Raw genomic sequence first — 19,138 nt, 5'->3', positions numbered from 1 at the left:
CTTAGTTAATTTCTCCATGAAACACAAATAGAGAAAACTGTTCAGAAGAGAAAACAGAATCAGCAGCAGCACTGGGATGTAAACCCAAGTCCCTGCTCACTATTCCAGTTGCTCTGTCTTTTCAGAACTACACTGTGTGATGTAAGAAAAGCTGGTATAGGCGCGGCGCCTGTGGCTCAAGCGGCTAAGGCGCCAGCCACATACCCCTAAGGTGGCGGGTTTGAATCCCCAGCCCGGGCCCACCAAACAACAATGATGGCTGCAACCAAAAAATAGCCAGGCGTTGTGACGGGCGCCTGTAGTCCCAGCTACTTGGGAGCCTGAGGCAGGAGACTCGCTTGAGCCCAGAAGTTGGAGGTTGCTGTGAGTGTGATGCCATGGCACTCTACCCAGGGGGATAGCTTGAGGCTCCGTCTCAAAAAAAAAAAAAAAGAAAAGAAAAGCTGGTATAAGCAGAGTGCTCCTACATTTAGTTAACATTAATTCTTCATTTAGTACACAAGTGACCTCTTCAAATACTTAATAAGTATTTGAAGGGAGGGGGAAGGGGAGAAAGCTAGAGTGGAGGAAGATGACTCAAATTGCATTTGTAGAAGACACTGTAACAGTTGGCAATGACTTAACATATTTCCTAAGTTAAAGTCCTGTTGGATCTTATTATGGGAACTGAGTTTTCAAAAAAGATAGGATAGCTAATTTATTAAACTTCTCAAGCAAACTGAACCTGGTGGTAGATGCTGGATTATTCAAATGACTTATAAACCTAGAAAGTTGAAGGTAGTTTCTTTATTGAGAAAATGAGAACATGTTTCTTAGAGAAAAGGAGTAAAAATGACCAGGTATCAAGTATATTAGTGACTAGCAAATGAAACAAAATATCTTAAGTATCTGTTTGTTTTATCAACTATTGTAGGATCACTATTTCTCTTGTCTCTTAGGAAACATACATTTGGTTATAATATTAAAAACAAAAAGATTGAGATTTGATAAGAAAACGAAATCCCATCATCAAAAGAAGACTTTCATGGAGTAAGTTATTTCTTATATAGATGCAGACTTACGTTCTCCACAACAGTATTTGATAAACAACAACAAACATTTATTAAGCACTGCCACATGTCAAGAACTCTTCTAAAGACATACAAAGATGACTAAAACAGTGCTCACAGTCTAGGGATTATTCAAAGGAAAAGTGATAGAACATGAAAGGAAGGGTGATGAATCAATATAAATGACAAACTGGGATTTGACTGTAGGAAAAAGAGGAAAGTGGATCAATGCTTTTAGAAGAGATAAACATAAAAGTAGATTTCTGAGTAATATGAAGCTGAGAGTCATCCAACCCTGTTAGACTCTGAAGGCACCTCTAGGCCATGCTTCCCAAAGAGAAACTGGGGCAATGACAATGGGACAGCTAAAAATAAGCCATGATTACAGCAAAGAAAACAACAGCCAGCATAAACTTGCCCATTGTCATTGCTGACATGGTAGAATTACTCTTTTCAACGGCTCTTGTCATCATAGGCTTCCTGATACGATCCTCTGTGGTGAGGAGAGCTTTTCGAGCCCCATCCCACTTTCCAGGACCCTGGAGACGATACTGAATTGGAGTACAGGGTCCCAGTAATAAGTGTAGCGCCAACTTGGGGTCAGTGAAGGCCAGAGACAGCAGATTGGGCCTGACCCCCACCAAATCAGCAAGCTCTTCCATGGTATCTACGTAATCTCCCTGAATGGTGTGGCGTTGGCTCTCCACATACCTGAAGTAGAGCAGACAGAAGCCATGGCCTGTGAACAACTCAATCAATCGATCAACCATTTAATCAGCACTTTCTGAATGCCTGCTACTGGCTCAAGAGCTGTGGGAAACAGGGAAGTATGATATTTGTCACTGTCCTTAAGGATCTTATACTCTCCTAAAGGAGATGAAACAGAAATATATGAAGTGGAGGAGAATATAAGCCTCTCAGTACATCATGTGGTTTTAGACTGCTAAATAGAAATGTAGAGAGGGGATAGTAAAGAGAGAGCTAACATGGTTAAGTTCATAAAGGATGTGGAAACACAGACTAGATAAGGGATAAGTATAGCTGCTCCAGATACAAAAGGCTCTGATGTCGTGAGAAGGAGACAGCCTACCACAAAGAAGTCCCAATTATTTGGGATCCTCAATTATTTTGTGAGGGAAGTAATGGTGAGAACCACAGAACAGGACTTCCCAGGGCAAATATTAACTTGGAATCCTGAAAGGAGGAGGGAGGATGACATCCTTACTAGAGGAAGTGACCCTACAAATGGAGCCAGATGAGATGGATCAAGTTCAGCTTTGAAGAAGTAAAAGGACTTTTTAGGGGAGAAATGTGATTAACAGTGATATATATGTGGAGGGGAGAGGGGTTACTTTCTATAATGAAAATAAAGAACAGTAGGACAGAAAGGAAGTAAGAAAAAAATCCAGGTCAGGCTAACTGAGATTGAGGAATCTAAGAGCAAGTATAAGGGAAAATGATAGAAAATCAATTTAAGGCAGAACCAGTGAGATCCAGAGGAGCCGACTGATGTTCAAGTAGGAATTTGTTGAAATGGGACCAGATTTAGAAGAGACAGGAAGACAGGAAAGAGTTTGAGAGCTTCCCTTATGGAGGTTATGTTGGTCCGAGGGTTCCTAGGCATGCATTTATTTATCCTAGCAGTAGGTCAAGACCTATAGTACTGATGAAGGTTTCACAAGAGATTCACTAGTTCCTGCCTTGTAGGGTTATTATGAGGATTAAGCTCATGCATATAAAACAATATGTACACATAGTTGCCCCACAATGAAGGTTAAATCATATCTCTGGGGACCACGCACAGTCCAAAGGTGGGTAGAAAAAAATAAGTCAAAACAAAGAGAGGAGTTAAGTTGAAATAGATTGTTTAGTGCCAGCAGAGAAAAGAAAAGAAAGCACTCTAAGAAGGCAGAAATGTTTAAAAGCGCCAGACTCAGCAGTGGAAGACAAGTATGGGGAGGAAAACGGAGTTAGTCATAGATTACCTACAAGAGAGCAGTTGCAGAGTAACAATGGAAGTTACAATGCAGGAGGCTTAGGAGAGAGTAGAAAGTGAGAATTTATAGAGCATAGAATGTAGAAAATTTGCTACAGAAGACTGGCAGCGAAAGGAAGTAGGAAAGTACCTGCAAAGGGTACTAGGGTTAAAGAAAACGTCCTTTCTCCTCTTCCCAGGTAGGGGAGAATTATGCTAGTATAATCAATTGAAGAAAGCCACCTTTTGAGGCCTGAAGTGATTATGCCTACAGCTTTTCTACAGAGATTTAGGAACTTATGTCAACTTCCACTTTGTCCAAATAAAAAACATCCAGTGACTGGGCTCATGTTCTGAAATTCAGGCCGCTAAGCCACTGTGTTCACCAAAGCACTAAGCTGCTGGCAGATTTACTATCTTCTCAAATCAGGTATTATTCACACCATGTGCCCTGTGACCTGAGTGTGCTGTCACATGACACCACATAACAGCCAACAAAGTGGCCACTGTGGATTGTGAATCTTCCTATAAATTTGTGATATGACCACGTCTGCCTCTCCTGGATCCATTGTTACTCTTTCTTCCTCTGGCAGCTCGGCTAGCACTTCAGGTAATCCTTGTAAAAATAATATGCCTGATTTGCTCTCCAGGTGCTCTGCCTACTCATTTCCTTTTAGGGCCTAAACATAGGATTTTAAACACTTTTTAAAAGCTTTTCTCTCCTTTCCCATTCATATTCAAACTACTGATGCTATTTTTCCATTCTATCACAAACTATTATTCAAAAATTTAAAGTATAATCTAAATCCTTAAACTAACATAAGGAAGCTATTAATAAGTGTAGTGCAATATTCCTCTAAGAAATGAGTAGAGGCTGGGTGCGGTGGTTCATGCCTGTAATCATAACGCTCTGGGAGGCCGAGGTGGGCGGATTACCTGAGTTCAGGCTGAGCAAAAGCAAAACCTCCTTCTCCACCAAAAATAGAAAAAACTAGGTGTTGTGGCACCTATAGTCCCAGCTACTTGGAAAGCTGAGGCAAGAGAATCACTTAAGCCCAAGAGTTGAGGTCGCCACTCTACTGACGGTGACAGAATGAGACTCTGTCTCAAAAAAAAAAAAAAAAAGAAAAGAAAAGAAAAAGGAAATAAGTAGAAAAAGTAGGTATGCATCTTCCCAAGAGAATTTCTTACCTTTTCTCTATTTCCTCTTGAGCCTTAGATATTTCTGCCATCATTTCACTTTGTGAGGGCAATGTCTTTAGCCCTAAGGAAAAAATCAAAATTTTAAGTATAAAAATTACCTCGGTAGGAACAATAATTCTATTAACAATTACTATCTTAAAGAAAATTCAAAAAAATACAGGATGGTTTTCTGTACTCAAGTGGGCTGTGATCCACTTGACCGCCTTATTCTACCACCTCCTCAACACAATGGTAGGAACATCAGGTGGCTTACTTTTTCTACTTTGTCTTTGGAAGCCATTTCTCCTACTCTGCCTTCCAACCAACACCTTCCTCCTCCTAACATAGTCGTTCAATTAGGAAATGGAAGAGGGACATGAGAAAATGATAAATGGCCTTAAAAGTATGTGGACAAGGAGGTACAAAGTGAAAGGGCTGGAGAGTGGGGAAACACACTCACACCTGTGCTCTCGACAACAAAGGGGCTTTATATCACAGAGAGAGAAGGAAGTAAAAAATAAGCTCCCAATCATATTTTATGCCTATGATCCTAGAGAAGATAAGCCTCACTTCTAAACTTTTTTATTTGGGAAGAATGGGGCAGGTAAAGCCAAGGGTAACTCAAGATACCCAATCTTGACAGATAAATTTAAGCACCAGTACACAAACAGTTCCAGATGTAGGAATTTTATACCAAGGACAGGGTTAGATAGAGGTAAAATAATATTTAAGTCAATAAAAACAGGCTTAAGCAGTTTTATGCCCAGATACCTAGGCACTCTGCCATGTAGAAAAGTATAGCCACAATGAATCCTAAGGTGTTACTTCATAAAATTCTAGAATATAAAATTTCAGAAAGTGAATACATCTCACCTAATGCAAGCCTTCTCTCTACAAAGACTCTAATCAAGGAGTATTTCATTTCTCCTTAAACATCTGATGTTAGGGATGTATTACCTTCTGAGGAGATGATTTAATCATTTGGGTGCTCTGGCTGCTGGAACATTCTTCCTTGTGTTAGCCCCAAAACAGGCCACTATGCAACCCACACCATTGGACCTGGCTCTGTCTTCTGGAGCCCCAGAGTCATGAACACATGACAGCCTTTGAAGCTTTTGAATACAACTGTCATAATTCTTCCTTCATCCTTCCCATTATCAGGCTAAATGGCACCAATTCCCCATAGAACTGGTTTCCCCTTCTCTGGCATCTTGGCTGCCCTTCCCTGGGCACAGCACACTCTGCTAAATACCCTGGTGTGCCCCTTCTTAGAACATGGGACTCAGGAAATGCAAGACTCCAAACTAGCCTGCTGTGTTTTATCATGTGTTTTCTCATTTTAGCTGTGGGCATTGTTACTTATTTTCATTAATCAATGAGGAAACCCTGAAATCCTTCATCTGAGATTAATCACAGGTCTCCTGGATGTTCAAGAATCACATTTTGAGGGTTGACTTCCAAATTACTTCTCATGGCACAACCATAAGTTTTACTTCTATTAGTTAGGAACGTTATTGGGGAAGACATCTGTTTCTTGGTTTCAAGAGGCCGCCAATTCATTTACAAAAAGAAAATAACAACAAACCCTATAGATGGGGATGGGGAGAAAGAGAAAGAGAGAGAGAGGTATATAATGCCCTGTAGTGCAGTTCTCTCTTAATTTATAAATTCTGTTTTTGCAGCATTTCCTTATTTAGACACTTTTGTCTTTTTGCAGTTTTTTTGGCCGGGTCCGGGTCCAAACCCACTACCTCTGGTATATGGGGCTGGTGCCCTACTCCTTGAGCCACAGGCACCGCCCCACTTTTTCTTTTCTTTTTTTTTTTTTTTTTTTTTTACCAGAGTTCTCATCTGTCTTTGATATCTTGCTCCCCTGCATATATCCCCAATCTAAATTAATATCTGTGCTTGGCGTCTGTGGCTCAAGTGGTTAAGGCACCAGCTACATACACCCAAGGCGGCGGGTTCAAATCCAGCCGAGGCCCACCAAACAACAATGATGGCTGCAACCAAAAAAAAAAAAAAAAAGCCAAGTATTATGGCCGGTGCCTGTGGTCTCAGCTACCTGGGAGGCGGAGGTAGGAGACTTGCTTGAGCCCAGGAGTTGGAGGTTGCTGTGAGCTGTGATGCCACAGCACTCTACCCAGGGGGACAGCTTGAGGCTCTGTCTCAAAAAATAATAATTAATTAATTAATTAATGTCTGGAGCTCCTGAACAGACATCTTTCTCTTTCTCACCCTCACCGAATCCTTCAAATTCACCGGTATAATCTCATTCAGGTTTGTCTCCTTCTATTCCTTTAGATTGTTGTTACTTAGACTTTTACCACAGATTCTTAACTGACCCACTTCCCATGCTACTCCCTCTAGTACAGCTTCTAAATTACAAATCTGATTTAACACTTCTCCCAGGTAAAATCCTTCAGTGGTTCTCTACTGCCAGCAGTAAATGCAGACCTTTTGCATGGCACCCAAGGATTTTCTTAACCTCGCCTCTATGATTGTCTCCAGCTTCACTTTCCTTCATTCCTATAGCACTTTATTTTCAAGCATTCTGAACTACTTATAGGTCCCAGTGCTTGATTTTTTTCTGTCATTTCTCCTTAATTTTGCATAAATATTAGTGATTCTTCCCCTCCCCCATCAGGACTTCCTGTCCTTTTAGAAACTTTTTGTACTCGTAGGGAGAACTGGGGACTTATTGCCCATTGCTGCTCACATTATCCAGTGTGTCTAGAAGACCGTAGGATGCACAGGGAAGACTAGTGAAAGAGGGACCTGAAATTGCAGGTTGTACCCAGTTTGTGGAGTAACACACAGGGGGTGCCATGTCCTGACATAATTCCTTCTTGTGATCCAGAGAACTGTCATAACCTGATAACAGTTTTCAAGGAAAGAAAGTTGCCAGATGAACACAGAACACTGGTGAGGGCTGCAAAGGAGGCATAGGAAAAAGAAACTTGATTTCAGTCAAAGCAAGAAGTGAGCCCAGTGTTCTAGAAAAGGGTGGAATATTTTCTTGACAAGAGAACAGTAATTCCATAGAACAGAGTAAGAAGGAAAATTGGGTAAAAGGGGCTCTGTAGGGGAGGGGCAGAGTAGGGACAGGGGTAGGGTTTGTTGGACAGACGTGAAAGAATGGGAGAAACCAGCTGTTCATAAGGGTTTAGAACTGTCACGGTAAAGGCAGAATACAGAAATGAGAAAGGCAGTGATTTGGTAGGTAGACATGTGAGCCGTAATAGAATACATTCAGGGTTCCTATTAGAAGTTTGGTAAAGTTATGGGAATTCTTCTGAAGATTTCTTCCTTGCAGATATTAGAAGAAAGCTGGAGGAATCTGCGCTAGGCTTGTGCTTGCACAGGAAACTGGGCTTTTTGTATATTTCCCCTAAAGTCCCCTAATCCCATAGCCTCTTCCAAATACTCAAGTCTGTTTGTTTGTCTCCCTTTTCCTCTCAATAGTTTACTTGGTCCTGAAAAAGAGTCCCAGTCACTTGAAGTCTAGTAAGATGCTGTGGCCTGTTTTAGTTGACCTTTCTCCTCTTACTTAATCGATCCAATTAAAAGATCCATTTAATATGACTAGAATTAAATCAATCTAATGGATTGTTTGCATTAGATTGCTTGTCTAGTGCTCTCAAGTAGTACATGTCATCCACCAAGCTACTGGATAGTATGGAAGGAGTTGAGAAATGATAGAAATTTGGGGAAATTCAGAAATGTTTTTGATCTATCAACTCTAATGTTATTGTTTCTTTTTTTTCTCTGCTACCATAAAGATCTTCACTAGGAAAGAGAAGGCTGTAATTCCAACAGGAACCCTGAATAATTTAAATGAAATATTAGTAATGATAGCAAAATTTTATTATAACAATTTATTATAATCAATAAATTTCTTTTCCAGAAGAAACCTTAAAGGTGATCTGGTTTCTCCTTATTCTGAGGCTTGAATCTACTCCATACCTCACTGGCCAAATGGCTATCCGGTCACTGGCATCCTTTTCCTATTCTGCTTAGATTCCTCACAATTTCAGAGGCAGCCCATTCCATCTTGAAATGGCACTGACTGATAGGAAGAAACTTTTGGGTTTTTTCTTAATGTTCAACTGATATTGTGCAGCTGTCAGGACTTCACTTTCCTGAGTAAATCTAACCCTTCTTTCATGGGTCATCCCTTCCTACCTCTCCTGAATCTTGTCTTTTCTAGGAAAACCTCTCCAGCTCCCTCATTATACTCCAGATGACATGTTTTCAAATCCCCTAATCCATTATTCTCTCTCTCCCTACCTAATGTGCTTGAGCTTCATCTCAAAAATATGTCTTTGTGTATAGTTTGACCACTTTGGATAAGAACAATTATAATAGTCTAGGAACATTATAATGTTTTAATGATGGAAGATTTAATTATGGAGCCATATCATTCTGTTGACTCATATTGAGACTACAATCCCAGATGTCAAAGTTTGTTTGCATATACTCCTGGCCAAAAGTGAAAGAGGAGAGATAATTTCTATATTTGACTATCTATAATGAAAGTAGATACATTTCCATATTTGACTCTCTCTATAATGAAAGTAGATAAATTTCTTTTACTTTGCAAATATGTATATGTGGAGTTGTCTAAAGCCTAGATGAATGAATTCTAATCTGGAGGGCAGACTGGAATCACTGGGGAATATTTTTCTTAAAGATCTCAAGCCTGTCCCATCCTAGGCTTAAAGGGGTGGGGTCAAAACGTGCCTAATTTGGAAAAATTTCCCAAGTGATTCTGATATACGTCCATGCTTATAAATACTAGTTTAAGTTAATTCAAAAGTAAATTTTCCAGAACTAACTTCATGCTGAGAACTATTATTACATATAATAATCATACATACAGTCGCTAGGTATTTAAAAATAATCACATAAACAGAATTAAATTTATCATCAACTAATAAAGTAGTCAATTTGTGTAGTCACTTACCTTTAAATACTTGAGTGGCCCAGCGTCCTTGGAGCTCCGAAATGGGCATAATGGCTCCTAAGGGCTGAATCAAGCCTATAATTGCAAGAGTTGGCCTTTCCAGGTTAGGGGGGAAGACCTTTTTATAGAGGGAGATCTTATTCTTGACCACTTTGACAGAATCTTCAAGAAAAGGAAAGGCAAAGCTATAGCCTGTGGCAAAGATAACAGCATCAATGTCATCCTCGTGGGAGCCATCCTCAAATATGGCACCTGTCTCTGTGAATTTTTTCACGTTTCCTTTCACCTTCACCAATCCAGAAATTATACGATTTGGCAGGTCGTCATTTACTGTCGGATGTTGACTCAGAGCTCTGTAAGTGATAACAACCAAGAAAAGGAGAAAGAAAGAGGGAAAGGGAAGGATGGACGGAGGGAGAGAAATGAGTGTCATGTAAGTAAAGCTCTGCTTTGGTGCAGGTAAACAACGTGTCAATGGTCTCCCCTTGCATCTATCCATGACATTTGGGAAAGGTTTAATTTATTCCAGCTTGGTCCAGATCAAGATCTCAGAGCTGAAGTTGAATCCCGGGTGGCAATGAAAGGGAGGATGTTGGAGAAGTGATGGAGAAGAGTTTTATTTTAGGAGTCTATTGAGGACTCTATTGAGTCTTATTGAGGAGTCAAGAGTCTAATTGCATGTATGGTTCATCAAGTAACAATAATGTTCTGTGATAATGATGAAGCCACAGGCCACTGGTTTCTATCCACATATTAATAAGTCTGGAAGAACTAAACTATGGACAATGTGTTTAGTCTTTCTAGTTTCAAATGCCCAAGAGCTAGATTTAGAACATCAGTTTCCAAACTGTGTAATAAATTACATGTATGTGTATATAGCAATTTACAACTTATAAGTTATTTTTTGTATGCATTAACTTGTGAAGGGGGCAAGACAGCTATGATTATCCAGGTTTCATAAATGAGGAAACTGGGGCCTAGAAAAGTTAAGTGATTGCCCAATGTTACAAAAACCAGGATTTTAGAATTTATACCAAAGTAGTTTTCAATGAATTCCCTTGGGATGCTTTGGGCTTGTTACATAGTGTTTAATAATGCAGGTTTCCAGTATTTTGGATCTTTTTAAAAAGAGATCTTAATTCCTCAACTCTAAATTAACTCAGATTCCTCAACCCATCATCTTCAGACAAAGTTGGCCTAGCCTTAGGAATATTACACATTTAAACAACTATTACTGATATGTTACATTTAGTTATGCTTTGACTTTAACCTTTGGGTAGATTCTGTTCTGCTCTCTAACCTCATGATTTCACATTTCTTTCCAAACTTAGTCCTTTTCTTTAACAGTACCACCATCCACACATTTCCCTGAGCCACAAAACTGTGAGTCGAAGCTTCTGGTCAGTAAGCCTTTATCCTTTCCCCCTGAGATCCCCCATCATAGTTTTTTCTACTTCCTATTTTACCTGGACAATTACAGTCATCTTTAGAGCCTCCTGGCCCATCCCTCTTCCATGCCATTTTCAGAATGGTCACTCTAAAATGTATTCAGTATTATGTCCCTCACTTTGCTTAACATCTTTGAATGGCTTTGAGACTGTCTTCATTTTAGGTTTTTAATTTAGCAGAGCATACAAACATTTTCATGCGACGAGCCCAGAGATTCACTCCCTTTTCTACCTTTGCCATGTAATCCAGCCACATCAGACTAAGCACAGATCCCAAAGCACAGTATATATTTTTCGCTATCTCAAGACTTTGCATTTAGAATGCTATTCCCCTTCCCTACTCATCTGACTATCTCCTGTTATTCCATAAAGCCACCTAAGATGTATAAGCTAAAATAGGTGGAAGGTTTTTGGGAAACACATTCTCTAAATATTACCCTGCTGATTAACTTAAGAAGAATAAAAACTCTTTCTACTAGAAAAACTTGGCAGATGCCACCATATCCAAGTGATCACATTTAGCATCATTACTAGGAAATAAATTGATAACATGTGGCTCCTGATGTAATCTGCCAAAAAGATCAACATCATGTATGCAGGATATGTGCCAAAAATATTTAAAATGAATACAATAAAGGAAAAATAGCTATGAAAGCCCAAATTTAGAGACTCTATAAAACAATGCCTTGGATTCTTAAAAAGAAAAAGCCCATGTCAAAAAAAAAAAAAAAAGAAAGAAAATAAAAAGAGTGGAGAATTATTTTTGATTAAAGAGACATAACAACTAAGTGCAATGGTGTAACTGATACCTGACAACACCCTGGATTTAAAAAAAAAAACCCAAAAGCCTATAAAAATATTATTGGTATAATTAGGGAAATTTGAATATGCCGGTATACTAGATACTATATACTATATTTTACCAATGCTAAATCTCCCAAGTGTGGTAATCGTATTATGGTTATGTAGAAAAGTACCCTTTTTTCTCTGACAATATATGTTGAAGTATTTAAGGTAAAGTGTCTTAATGACCTCAATTTACTCTTAATCGCAATTTTCTTCTGTTGGTTCAGAAGAAAATATGTACTTATGGATATAGTCTCTTATACATATGTGGATCTATCCATCTTTTGGGGGGGGGAGAGAGAAAGCAAATATAGCAAATGTTAATAATGGGTGAAGGATAATGTTAACAGTAGGTGAATCCAGGTGAAGGGTTCATTGTGCTTACTATTTTATAACTTTTCTGTAGATCTGAAAATTCCTAAAAATAAAAAGTTGAAGGGAAAAAAGAATTTAAAATCAGCCTTTAGAAATGTTTTCCACGCCTGGATCTTTGAGGAACCCATCCTTTATACGCTCATAGCACCCTATTCATTGATTTATTATACACTGTTGTCTTCTCATTAGAGTATTTAAAGTAAGAGCCATTTCTTGAGTCTGTCATTTATTAATTGTATTGCCCTTGGGCAAATTACTTAGTTTCTTTAAGTCTCAATTTTTATATCGGTAAAATGGGGGTAAAAATAGTATCAATCAATAGGGCCGTTGGGACGTTTAAGTGAGATAATGGATGTAACTCATTTATTTCTTATAGATAATCTTCAGAAAAGTATTATTTGTATTAGTTTATGTCTTTTCTCTCTGTATTTCACGAATCTTAACAGGTACTCAGTGTTTTTGGAGGAATGAATGAATGATGTGCTGCTCTCACAACTATTGTGTTGTTGTTGGGCATAACGTCAAGAGGATCAATACCTGGGGAATGAGAAAATGGCAATGCCGATGAGAATTATACATTGACCACCTACAGACCAATATATCTGGGGCTTTTGTGGGGGAACAAGGCAGAAAGCTGATCTCAGATTCTGTGGGTTTTCTTAATGTCTGGATAGAGGTAGCTCTATGATGAGCCTCTGTGAACAGTCCTTTTTCTTATGCCTGGATCATTACCACTCCACTCCCATCTGGGAACTTACCTGTGTTTAGGCTTCAGGCCAAACATTTCGTGGTCAAATCTTTGGTTCATCTTTCTTTCCAAATATGTGTTTACAAGTGATTGACCACACATCTTTGACATAAAATATTTGAGGCGAGAATTGAATATCACATCAAAAGGATATCCACGGTCCCCTACACGATTCAGGATCCAAGCCCCTCTCCTGGTGCTGAGGAAAACCTGGGGCATGGGAGAAATTGTTTGCTTTTGTCACTTTGTCTCATAAGCCTTCAGATGTACCCTCATTTTCTACAAGATTGACTTCAAACTCATAAAGTCTCGCTTTTTAATCTCTGCACAGTGTTTTTTGTTTGTTTCCTGCCATTTTCATTCCCAAACACAAAACTTAAAATCAAATAGGTATATTCACTTTCCAAAAGTATATTTTATGCTGCCTACCTGAAAAGTCCTCTCTCCTCTTACTTCCCCAGAGCTTATTCATTTTTAAAATTCAGATGAATTCTGCCTCCTCCTTGTAGACCCCACTACTCATTCAGGTTGACCATTTCCTCTCTCTTTTCTAAACTAGAGAAAAGTTTAGAAAACTTCTCTAGTTTAGAGAATGGAGAGAACCCATTAAAAATCATGGACTGATAAACCTGAAAGCAACTGGAGATTATTACTATGAAACCCTCCGTCCTTTTTGCCATTGACATTGTTTTCATTGTTACCAAAACCTCTGATAGTTATCATTTATACTAATTTTAAACTTTCTACATTCTTAATTTCTGTCTCTTCAAATATATGAAGAGTGGGTGGAAGGCAGAATAGTGTATACATCTTTTAGTCTCCCCAACACATTATCATCACTTCCATTTGTTGAGATTTGTTCTGTAAGTCACTAAGCTGGGTCCTTTGTCTATATCTTCATCTAATCATCACCACAATATCTTGAGGATGGTATCCTTATCCCATTCTATGGGTGATAGGTATGGAAAAGATAAATAACTGGCCTGGGATCATACAACTAGTAAGTGACAGAACTGAACTGACAACCCAGGTCTGACTGGCTTCAAATCCTGTGCTTAAGAAATGTTTTATTGATTAACGGGGAAAAAAAATTAAAATTATTAGTAGAACAACCCGAAGCTAGATGGTGTTTATGTGTCCTCTCTGATTAAAGAGGTGATAAAGGTTTATTATTCAATAACTTGGTAAAAGTATCACTCTTTCTACATTATAAAAGCTCAGATGATTCCAGGTTTGTAAAATATGTAAGTACATTGCTTCGTGGTCTTCTGCCTAAGGTCTCATGTAAAGAAAGACCTGTCTATGCAGGGATAACCCTTTACTTCACAAATGGATTCTCACTTTCAGTGACTTTAAGCACTGTGATAATTATGTACTTTTACATGTCACAGTTGAAAGAGCATACGAGGTCTTCCTATGCCTATGGAATGGTTTTGTGTACAGACTATCTAACTTTTGATGAGCAATGAAAATGCTCAGATCCTTGGTCGAGGTCGAAAGGTTTCCTATTTATAAAATAGTGAAAATAATACACACATCCCAAGGCTGTGAGAATTAACTGCACTTGATAAATGCTTAATGGCTGTCAGAATTTTTATTACAGTTTTTCATCTATACCTGGTTTTAAGCAAACAATATAATTATAAGAAAAACTGGATTTATAAGACAAAAATAAGGAAAATTATTTAATCAATTTAGTCTTTATGCAGTTAATCTTGTAAGAAAAGGATGTTTTCTCTTTACAAAAACATTATACCACAAAAATTATACCAGAATTTCCTTGATACACTGAAATGTATAGGTCCATTTAAAAATTGTGATTTATAAACAACTTCTCATTAATACAATTTAATATGTAAGCAAAAACTTACAACCCCCAAACTGAATTTCTTTCTCAGTAGTGGTGCAATGGTGGTGCCCCTGCTATGGACATATGCTTTTGCTGTGCATTTTCCCAGGCTTTCTCCAGTACATAACTACCTTATCCCCACCCACTCACAATGCTTTGTTTTTTGGCAATCTACAGTTCCCCACGGCAACTAAGGCCTAGCTGCCTTAGAACTGACCAGTTGAAGCCAATGATATTTTAAAGAAGGCTCTTACCATGGATCCTACATACCTTGTGCATTTTTGTAACATAAGATCAATGTGTGTATTTTCCCTTTCTCTTTATGTAATTATTTACTGATAAATTTTTTGTTGAATTAATTCCTGGAGAAACATATGAAATCACTTTTGTGGTTATATACCAGATAGTACTATGAAGTATTATTGGAATAAAGTTGCTGAATAAGGGTCATTTAGTAGAGTTGCAGTATTAAGATTCTATTTGAAACAATAATAATTTAAGGCATATTTGCAGAGAAACACAGCTTAATTAGTTACTGAAGAACATCCAGACATTTAAAGGCATAAACAACAAAAACATAATAATGACAGGAATTTATTGTGAAGATGCTTTCTTCCCAGTTTAAAATCTATGATACAAAACCCAAAACAAACAAAACAGAAAACCAAAGAGATAAAAATCACTTTAGAATGAATGTCATTCTTGGTCACATAACTGTATGCTAAGGCTGGGGTGAGCTGTTTGTATGTGCTATATTGTGGACACTCTTTATGCTAGTATCCATATTCTCTTTGGAAAGATTAGATTGCTGCTTCTTTCCATTTGAGGAATGAAAAGAAAAATCCATCCAACATCCTATAAGTAAAGTTTTTAAGGATCACCATCCTATAAAGGCTTTCCTTTATAGAAGATCCACACTCTAAACACTACATTCTAACAAGTTCTCCCACCAATTACTTGGTCTTAATCAAAGCCAGAAGCACACTACCAGAAGGTGGCTGACTAGAATTACCAGCACAGTCTGTGGTCATCATCTAATTCCATAGCCTGAGGTCAACTGAGTAACAGAACTCTAACTAGTAACCTTGACTCCTCATCGTGTCAGTCATGTTACCAAGCCCTACACCTGCTGCTATTACTGATGGCCTATGTGTAGGGTGACCAGATGTCCCGCTTTTGGTGGGACAGTCCTGCTTTTTAACAAATTGTCCTGCATCCCGCGGCGTTTTGAAAAAGTCCCAATTCTTGGAAAGAATTTACAAATGGGTGGGAAAACAGGAAAGGAATATACGTTTTTCGGCTACCATGTGGCTATTTCACCAGAATATGAGTCTTATATTATTTTTGTTAATTTTATAATGTTAAACTGTAATAATAACAAATAATTGTTGAGAAGTGATTATCAAGAACTGCTTATCAAAGTTTGCATTGTCAGGCTCTGCCCTGCCCTGTCACCTGCCCTGCCCCCACCCCTCCCCATGTTGTCCTGCTTTACAAATGTTAAAATCTGGTCACCCTACCTATGTGCAGGTGTCTATGCTCTCTGCTAGGTCCACCTGCAACTTCCTTGGTGAGAGCAAGCAAGAGTGAAGCAAAAGAATTTATTGATTCCAACCTGCTTGGCTGTGTGGCTGATCTCCACAGCCAGATCCCCTCCAGAATTCCCAATACCAATGATGATGACTCTCTTTCCAGTGAATCCCTCTGGGTTTTTATAGTCTCGACTGTGAAAGTACTGTCCTTTGAACTTTTCAATTCCTGAAAGAGAAGGGAAAATACTTATTGGGTATTGGTTCACATGATGGGTATCATTTGTCAGATCACTCAATCTTTTTGTAGAATTTAAAGTTCAAGCACATATTCTTCCGTTATTCAGCTACTTCTTGTCTTTCTGAATATTTTGGCTTATTTTTCCATAGCCTTGAAGTAAGATTTGGTGATTTTGTTATCATAAGTAGTATGCTTATCTTGGGATCTGTATGTATTTTGGATCTGTAGACTCACATGGCAAAACTTCCTCAGAAAACCATTATTCCCTTTTGTCTTTTCATTCCTTTAAGTACTTACTCCTATTTCAATTAGAATATATATATTTTTTATACTCTAAAGCACTGAGGTTTCAACCAGTGTGCCCATGGCACACTGATATGCTGTGAGAATATCTTAGATGTGCCACAAAATTTTTTAAAGATCATTAATTAAATTATTTTCAAAAGAAGTTCAAAGAACTGTACTCATATTCTTTTTTTAATTAAATCATAGCTGTGTACGTTAATGCAATTATGGGGTACAATGTGCTGGTTTTATATACAATTTGAAATATTTTCATCAAACTGGTTAACATAGGCTTTACCACATTTTCTTAGTTATTGTGTTAAGACATTTATATTCTACACTTAGTAGATTTTTTTTTTTGATCAACATAATTTTAGGTGTGTTGTGTAAGTTTAACTATAGGTTCAAGTGTCCCAGGAGACAAAAAAGATTGAAAAAACACTGCTCTAGAGTTTATAAAGAGTGCATTTTTTTCTGAAATGAAAATGCAAATCCAGGCCAAAAAATGAAATTAAATTCTTGAAGCTTTCCTTTCTTCCTTAGAAACTTAATATTTTTTTGTTTCCTCAAATGCTAAAAAAATTCCTCATTCAACCTAATGCTTTTCAAGAACTCTACATTCTTTCTTTTGATCTTAAATGAAACTAAAGTCATTGTATAACTAAGTAGGTAGACTTTAAATTTTCCTCTGATTTCCAAGATTACTATTATCTGTACCCCCAGTGGCAATAAGATAAGTTACCCCAATATTTTTCAGAAGAACATGCAGAATTAGGGTAATCTTCCTTTCATCCCAAAGTAAGAATCACTCAGACCACAGTCCTCTCATTCCTCAGTGGTCAGGTCACAGGCATTAGGTCAAGGGTCTTCCTTCCTTGTAGGTTACTCACCAGGGAAGCTTTCTAAGGGTAAGTGAGCATTGGTGTGATGGCCAGTGCAAACCATGACTCCATCAAAGACATCCATCTTCTTTTTCCCTTCAGACTCAGTGACCACCTCCCATTTGCCTGAAGTAGAAAAATCAGGCCGCTTCTTTACACTGCACACAGTGGTCTGAGAAAAGAAGTGAAAACCACAGAGGGCTGTAGCCACAGCCTACACATAGACATTTCCAGGGACATGACTCTCCTTGCAGAATGTCACACAAAGGGCTGATATTACAGGCACTACCACATAATAGAGCCCATACAGGGATATCTGATCGTCATACTCCACAAATAAGGACTGTTTTGTTTTGGGCTGTAGTCAGAGTGAGAAAACTTCCACAAAGAAGAATAAATAAAATAGGGTTGGCAGACTAATGTACTTTCCTCTGCTTCTAGAAAAGTGCAGTCACTAGGTCTCCTGGTCCATGCCCCGAGGCACTGCGAAACCTGAATAATGCCTGGGTTTCTACTGTTACATAAGGAGTTACATAAGGTGCCAGTGGGTCTCCTGACCCTCAGAAATCCAAGACCCCTTGACAGGCTCTTACCCAAATGCTGTTCACACTGACTAGCCTGAAACATGTGACTGAGCTATAAGGGCTCCTTTTCCAGGTGGAGTGGAAAACATCTCAGTGGGTCTCACTTTATATAAACAAATCCCTCTTTGGCTCCCATAAATGCCCATTTTACAAGTAACTATAAAGAAAGAGGCTGTGAGTTGGGACAGTCAGTAGTATAATTTTTAGTTTTAGTTAAAAAAATTAAAAATATGAGTTACTTTCCTCAGCCCTGGGAAACACTGTGTGCTCCTAGGGTTTACGGCCATACTGTCCTGGTGGGCTCATAGAGTTTCCAGCTGTGCCCTTGCCAGCACTACTTATACTGCTCGTTCACACTCTTCCACATAGGCTGGGGCTTCTGTCTTAATCACCCTTTTATTCCTTCTTCATTTGTCAGGATCCTATTCACCCTTTAAGACACAGCTGGGACAATATATCCTTTAAGAAAAACTTCCCTGGAACCTAATGCCTCATGACCTGATGGTTCAACATTTCCCTTCTGCATTGAAATGTATAAATCTCTATAGCATTTGCCAGCCAGTCATTCTTTATGTTTATTAATTACATTTATAAGATTTCTCTTTATTTTTCTGTCTCCTTAGCTAAACTGTAAAGTTACTGATTTATTTATTCATTTATTTTTGCCTTTGCAGTCCTCCCTGTGTAAAGTATCATAACAAACTTGTTCAATCAATGTTATTTAAACATGTAAAGAGAAACCCCACCAGGCTGTAAATGACTGATTTCGGAAGTTGTCACTGGATATTCCAATGTTACGATTATTTAACAGAGAAAAGCATGACTTAGCAGAACAATCAGAAGGCACATAGTTTGGGCCCTTTGCCAGCTTTCAGAAATATCTGTTCTTTTATGGTCACAGTTAGAAGTTATAGAAAAATCATGAAGACTTTACAGGAGGAAGTGAACCACTGAAGTGATCTAGTGCAATTATTCTGTCTTATAAATAAGGAAGTTAAGACAAATTCAAGTTCAGGAACTTAACTAACATCACAAGTTAATTAGTAGTAGATCAAGGACCTAAATTCAGGTTTTTGTTCCCCAATTCAGTGTTCTTCCCTTAATGTCTTTGCTTCCTCAGCAACTTTCCAATAACTACTTCACTGGGTTGTTGTGGTGATTACAAAAAAATAATGAACTG

The 19,138-nt window shown here is 38.3% G+C and overlaps 1 protein-coding gene across 1 annotated transcript in view; it reads right to left on the bottom strand.

Moving 5' to 3' along the window:
• Positions 1-771: 771 nt before the first annotated feature.
• FMO5 (flavin containing monooxygenase 5) overlaps positions 772-19,138 on the bottom strand; it is a 31,425-nt gene continuing 13,058 nt past the window's right edge. Inside the window, exons 4-9 of the mRNA XM_003793799.3 lie at positions 17,384-17,546; positions 16,054-16,196; positions 12,600-12,799; positions 9,173-9,525; positions 4,216-4,288; positions 772-1,760 (exon numbers count right to left, since the gene is read on the bottom strand). Coding sequence (XP_003793847.1) covers positions 1,415-1,760; positions 4,216-4,288; positions 9,173-9,525; positions 12,600-12,799; positions 16,054-16,196; positions 17,384-17,546 — 1,278 coding nt within the window. The 3' untranslated portion in view covers positions 772-1,414. The remainder of the gene's footprint in view (positions 1,761-4,215; positions 4,289-9,172; positions 9,526-12,599; positions 12,800-16,053; positions 16,197-17,383; positions 17,547-19,138) is intronic.

Source organism: Otolemur garnettii, unplaced genomic scaffold (assembly GCF_000181295.1).
Source record: "Otolemur garnettii isolate 467f Iridium unplaced genomic scaffold, OtoGar3 scaffold00073, whole genome shotgun sequence".
NCBI classification, from domain to species: domain Eukaryota; kingdom Metazoa; phylum Chordata; class Mammalia; order Primates; family Galagidae; genus Otolemur; species Otolemur garnettii.
The sequence above is the reverse complement of the archived record's forward strand: the minus strand, read 5'-3'. Positions and strand labels throughout refer to the sequence as shown.